A 6,640-nucleotide genomic window follows, 5' to 3' on the forward strand; every position below is an offset into this window, starting at 1 on the left:
CGTCATCAGTCTTCTCTTATATTGTAACCCGACCAACGGGCTCTCCCTGCAACAGATATAAGATATAATTGCGTAAATAATGATAATAGCTTTCCGGGAAAATAATAAATTAGAGGATTTACAACATACATTTAGTAGCTACCTTATTACAAAATCTCATAATCATATAATTCAAACCAATCCAGTATCCAGTACTGAAAATACCCCAGGAAGATTACAAAATAAAACATCAACATCATATATATAAACAATAGCTGTCAGAATAAAACGTTTTAAACACTATAGGTCACATGTTAAACGCGTGTCGTTGTGTAGGTTGTATTTTTCCATATTTTGGATGCTACTGCTTCTACTGCTTTACTACAATTCAATTTCAGCGTACATTTTTGGACAATTTTTATTGTACCGATTGCTTAAATATAATAAATAATAAAATAACAATCATAAAACAATGGTAAAATAATAACAAAGCACGCGAAAAATTAATAACGACATTTAATAATAATAATAATAATAATAAAATACAGGAAACGGAAGCAGAAGTGACAGCAGTGCTGGCCGCGGACGCAGAGCGGCGCGTCTTGATCCGCGTGGAGCCTCTAGTTTCCTCCTCTGACGCGCTTCTGCTGCCTACTGAGAGATCACGGGCGCCATCTTGGATCAAGAGAGGCTTTCAAACGGGAAAAAGTCGAAGAGGCAGGAAAGAAAACAACAACAACCGTTAAACACCCGCAAACCCGTTCGCTCGGACCGGCGGCGAGAATGACACTCGGTCTGAAGTCATGACATCTGCTTTAAAGCACTTTTTAGAGACTCGGACGAAGTAAAGCAGCATCAGCCGCCGGAGCGGGAGGTTTCCTCGTCCGCTGGGAAAGTTGTTGTGTTGTGTGTGTATGTGTCAGCTCGCTCAAGAACACCTTTACCTGTCCGACATGACCTCAGCCAATTCAGGTATCGTATAAAACCCCAATGCTTTCCTCTCAACCGTCTGCTTTGTGTTGAGTTTGCTCATTGTAAGAGTTGTGCTAGTTAGCTGCTGCTAGCTCAGCTGTTGTGATGTAGCGCTAGCCTGCTAGCTCACGGAGGAAGAACTGGACAAGAGTAAGGGTTTGCATCCAGACGCGGGCTTTATGACTTGAAATAAAAATAAACGTGTCTAAAAACAAAGAGAGACACATTCAAGCCGTCGCTTTTAGTCGTGACGGGTTAGCGATGTTATGAGTGTGTTATTGTCTGATAGCAGCAGTGTGTAAAGCCAGAGCTGGTGTACAGGCGATCTGGATTAAATAAAGAGATTCCAAAAGTTTTCTAAACTTGTGATTAGATTAAATTACATTTTAAAATACTCGGAATCAGACTACAGTTACTGTGTTATCGATTGCATGAGTACATATTATTCACACAGTGGCAATAAATTATTCATAATGTATGGATTCTCCCTAATTCATCTTTTAAAAGTGCCTTGCTGAAATATCCCAGCGCTTGTGTGCATTCAGAAAGTCCTCCAGTGTTGTGGGCATTCACACAGAGATCAGTCGTGAGGCTATAATTACACAGGAAGCACATTCATTTTAGTTGAATTATTATCAGTAGGTTATGTGATGTAGTATAGTGTGTTTGGAAGGCTTTTTTTAATTTAAAACACATTAAAATGCACAAATTCTCGTTATTTCTTATTTGCATGTAATACAGGCATTCCCAAACATTTATTTTTTTGGTCATCTGAACCTCGTTCGCCTGATATATTTACTTAATTATTAAAATAATTTATTTTAAAATCTACATGTGTGGCATGTTCTCAGTTAGTGGTCACATGACATGCAGGTAAACAAATAAAATGCTTACATTTTTTACTAAGTGTTTCATTTTGGTTGATGGTATTTTAAAATGATTTGTTTGCATTTTACATTTTTATGATTAAATTATTTGCTTTTCCGTAAACTCACGAAACCCCTGCGGTTCATGTCGTGTAAAAATAATGCACTTCATGTCATCAATAACAGCAAATGGAATATATTTTCTTTTTCTCTGAATTCTTATATCTAGGGATGCACGATATATCGGCCACCATATCGGTATCGGCCGATAAACGCTCATTTTTTCTGTTATCGGTATCGGCCTGATAAGAAAATTTGGCCGATATCTTAAAGCCGATAAATAATGCATTATTTCCTTCAGAGACACTTCAGATGCGCGCTGTTCGTTTGCAGCCTTTTGTGCAATTGTACGTTGTAATATTGTGTTTATTTGATGTATATCTGATTTATCTCATATAGAATGCGTTTGGTTAAGTTAAGAGTGCTTCAGTTTACCGGTGATCGTCTTTAGCTCAGCGCACGCAGCTCAAACAGCAGTGCACAACATTAATAACTATGATTGGGAATGTCGTGTATATAACATTCTAATGAGAACATTATTATAATAAAACGTTGTGAATTCTTTGGGTTTAGTTGCCGTGTTTCAGCGCGTTGTTATGGGAAGAGCGCATCCACAACAGGATCACACATTCTGACTATAGCATGCAATAACTGCGTCATTTGTCATTTCATATATAAGTTGTAATATTATGTTTATGTTGTATTAATATTAATCTCAGGATGCATTTCCTTGAGTTAAATAAGCTGCCAGCAAAACGCTTCAGTTTACCGTGTTCATTCAGCTCTTCAGCTTCAGCTTGAGCTGCAGCTCAATGGCTGCTATTTAAAACAGTGGTATTAATTTGTTACTTTTTCAAAATCATTGATATATTATTAATAACAACAACCACTTGTATTTTTCTCTTATTATTTTCATCAACAATATGGTTTAGTAATTAAAATCATTTAATTATTGTCCGTGCAGAGGCTATTCTGTTTTATTGATCTGTGGCGCATTCATTTTGATTCTTTACATGTGTAATGATGTCCAGTGACTTGTTTGCATTATTTATGCATTATTTTATTTATTTGTAAGACTTTTTTATGACTAAATTTGGTAATGGGAGAGTAAAAATATTTTTAAAACGTACACCGTTCAAACTAGGCTGCTTATGTTGAAGTGTTTGGGATGTGGCTTTTAATGATGAGACCTTTTTTGTAATCAGGCTCTCAAAAAGTATATAACAATTTGGATATAGATTTATCGGCCAACATATCGGTTATCGGCTTTCAAAAATAAAGAATAATCGGTTATCGGTATCAGCCAAAATGTTCATATCGGTGCATCCCTACTTATATTGATATGGTACAATATTATCCTGTTATATTTTTCCGTGTTTGCCGCCATGTAATTAAATAAACCAAATCTCACCCGGTAGGGTCTACTTAGGTTTGGACCAAATGCTGGTTTATATTTATTGATTATGTTTGTATTAAAGATATGCAGCATTAAAGGAATATTTTCATTTAATTATAATTTTTTTATGCAGGACACAAGAACGTGGGACACGGCTAATTATATTTTTGATCATTATCATTATGACAAATTACAGAGAAGTTCAAAAGAAGAGTATTTATTTGAAACATTTGTAACATTTTAAATGTCTTTCGATTATGAATGCGTTTCCTTCAGAATCTAGATATAATGGTGATGTTATCGCAAACAATATTTACTGAAATGCTTGATGAATAGAAAGTTCAAAAGTACAACATTTATTTGTTAAATCAATAAATAATTAAATTGCATAAATGATCATATATATCATATAAAGGCTTTGGAGATTAATGTACATAAGCAATTTTACTGGTCATAATTTGATATCATCTAAACTGAGCGTTGTGCTGCGAAACTGCAGAATGCATTTCTTTAGCCTCTCTCTCTCTTTATATATATACTGTATGTGGGTCAGAGATGAAAAAAGGATTTAAGCATAAAAACAATAAGTGTATTACTGCTTTAAATTGTTGTTGTTTTCCCCCCAAAAAATAAAAAAATGTTTAATTTAATTGCAATTTTGTTTTACATTTACAATATCATAAATTTTGTTTGCATATTTACATCAAAAATCAATTTATGACATATTAAAAGACTAATTACCTTCACCCCAAATACTAATTAGTTGTAATTTTACATTTTTTAAATGTGCCACTATCCTAGGTTTTGTCCACTTGTCAGTAAGAATGTTTAACTCATTTAAAACACAGTCAAATTTAATATGCTCCCTTATTCTTTTATATATTTTAATATGTACACGTCAGAATAAGCATGTTGTTTGAATTTTTACATAAATATTGTGTTACACTGAATGACGATGTAACATTATTTTTACATTTTATTTTCCAAAAATGTATTTGAAACCTTAAAAGTAGACACTTTACTTACATTTAATATGCTTTCTATGGACATATAATCACTTTTGTACATTTCTTTTGATGCGGACATCTCTTAACCTCTTTGACCCTATTATATATATATATATATATGTATAAATATACTGTGACTGTGTAGTCATTAGTGGTGAGTGTTTGATTGGATGCGTGTGTGTTTCAGATATACCTGAGGTGCCGTCTCTGGCCACAGCATCTGGATCTCTTGCTAACAGTGTTGTGCCGAAGGCCAACAACAAACGACAAGCCACGTAAGTCTGACCGAGCCGTCTACACGACAGATTCAACAGTACCAATCATTATTAAATCAGTGCTGAAATGCTTCTGGCAGCGTTCAGTTGATCTCATTGGTCAAAACATGGTTCTGTCTTCTTTTCACTTTGCTGTGTTCTGTGGAGCTCAGAAGGAAATGTTTTGGAAAATGTGCAAACTGATTTTTCCATGAAGTGGAATTACATGGGCACTGGTTTAAAAGACCATTCATATTAAGTAATATTATCAGTGTGACCGCATTGACACTGCCAGATGAATAATGACACTATTGTCTTCTGTAGAGCTGCTTTACGGCTGAAATTGAATTTGTTTCATAAGTGATGCGTTTTGCAACATTATAACACTGTTATGTCCTGCTTGAAATCATCCGTGTTGGATAAAGTGCTATAAATTAATAACTTGACTGACACTTTCAAGCTCCACAAAGGACAAAAAAAAACACCATAATTGTACAGAATGCTCCTAATATGAAGTTTATGACACTTGCTTTGTGTCATTTTTGGAGCTCGACAGCGTTGAACATTTCTCCTGGTGTCTCCTTTTGGGTTACACAGAAGAAAGAGGGTCACAGGGGTTTGGATGATGACAGAACGCTCATTTTTGGGTGAACTGTTCCTAAATGCACACCATGCGTGACCGGAGAGCTGAATGTGGTTTTGCCAAGCGTTGCTTCCCAGAGGCAAATTCACAGGAATAACACTTTGGCTTTGGCCAACAATAGTGTGCTTGTTTATTGAGTGTCTGTGGCTGATTTGATCCAAGTGGGTGGAGAAATGCGGGAATGTTTGAATGTTGCTCTTGTGCAATATTACTGACTAATGAGAATTTCCCTGGTTTCCAGCTCGGACTATGACGACGACGAGGGAAGCAAATTGTTCAGGTTAGTCATGACGTGTGACTGGAGGGTTTGAACTGTGACGGGCTGCCTGTCTTATGACTGTGCTCATCAACGTGTCCTTCTTTGTTTTGTTTTCTCAGGTGTGATGATGATGATGATGGAGGCGGATCGAATGACAAGGAGAAATTTGCCAGGTATTGAATGATGGAAATCAGAATGCATTGAAAGTATAAATATGATCATCTGATCTTCTGTAAGTTCTCAAGTATCAGAGTTGACCGGTGTTTCCTACGTGTGCTGGCTTCATTATGGTATTCATAGTGAAGTTTCCAAACACGCTTCCCGTCCTCCATTGTTTGGCTGAACAGACAGTCCTGATCCAAACTCATGCCTTTGATTCAGCCAACGTTGTTAAATCAACCAATGTTTTTTTTTAAACAATATCTTTGTCTTTGCATATCATTTAATCGGATTGCCAAATGTAAAGAAAATTTTACACAAAGTTTAATGCACAAAAAATGTAAATGCACATTTAAAAATGCACAATAACTTTTTATTTCCAGGATGATGGATGCCCTGAATTAAACATGAAATATAATGAGTTAATGTAAAGAATAAATAAATAAAAGTAGCTTACTGCTGTTTGACACATTTAAGGCAAATGTTTTTTCATGCACTGATCAATTTTTCAGAGCCATTCGGGTTTTATAACATGTCTTCTTTCAGACTAGTGTAAACATCCAAAAATACACATTTAAGTGTTTATTGTATTACACTTCACCTTTTTGTATTTGATTTCGATTACAATGCATAACTCCACTTCAGCAGCACTTGCATGCTTCAAACTTTAGTTTTATTCCCATCTGTATTCTGAAGAGTTTTTTAGAGGGGCTTGTATCATTCCCCTCATTTATATAATATTTCATTGGTGAAAATATATATTTAATGGCTGTTGACAGTGTTTTATGATTTATGGAGAGATAAAAAGTGAAATCCGAACCAGGTTAAAACCTGTAACACTAATACATCAACAAAATGAAAGAATTTTGAGCCTGGCTTCATCCGGTGTTCATGTAGCGTCTTGCTTCAAGTCTCTGATATATTTCAAGTGAAACTGAAGTACAAACAGGTTCCTTTTGAACAAAATCTGTCCAAAATGCTTTTGAGCTCATTTCTCGCGAGCGCAAACTTTCTTGAAAAACTTTTGAACTGCCATTGATGATTG

General features: G+C 35.3%; 1 protein-coding gene across 1 annotated transcript; it reads left to right on the forward strand.

The window, feature by feature from the left end:
- The first annotated feature begins 552 nt into the window (after nucleotides 1-552).
- On the forward strand, nucleotides 553-5,890 carry LOC107575899 (aryl hydrocarbon receptor nuclear translocator-like). Its single transcript, XM_016262215.1, has 4 exons — nucleotides 553-951; nucleotides 4,468-4,555; nucleotides 5,419-5,457; nucleotides 5,556-5,890. The coding sequence occupies exons 1-4, from the start codon at nucleotides 894-896 to the stop codon at nucleotides 5,614-5,616; spliced, it is 246 nt and encodes an 81-aa protein (XP_016117701.1). The 5' UTR covers nucleotides 553-893; the 3' UTR covers nucleotides 5,617-5,890.
- The last annotated feature ends 750 nt before the right edge of the window (nucleotides 5,891-6,640 follow it).

The sequence above is a fragment of the Sinocyclocheilus grahami genome, unplaced genomic scaffold, assembly GCF_001515645.1.
Source record: "Sinocyclocheilus grahami isolate Dianchi unplaced genomic scaffold, SAMN03320097.WGS_v1.1 scaffold2989.1, whole genome shotgun sequence".
In the NCBI taxonomy this organism is placed as follows: domain Eukaryota; kingdom Metazoa; phylum Chordata; class Actinopteri; order Cypriniformes; family Cyprinidae; genus Sinocyclocheilus; species Sinocyclocheilus grahami.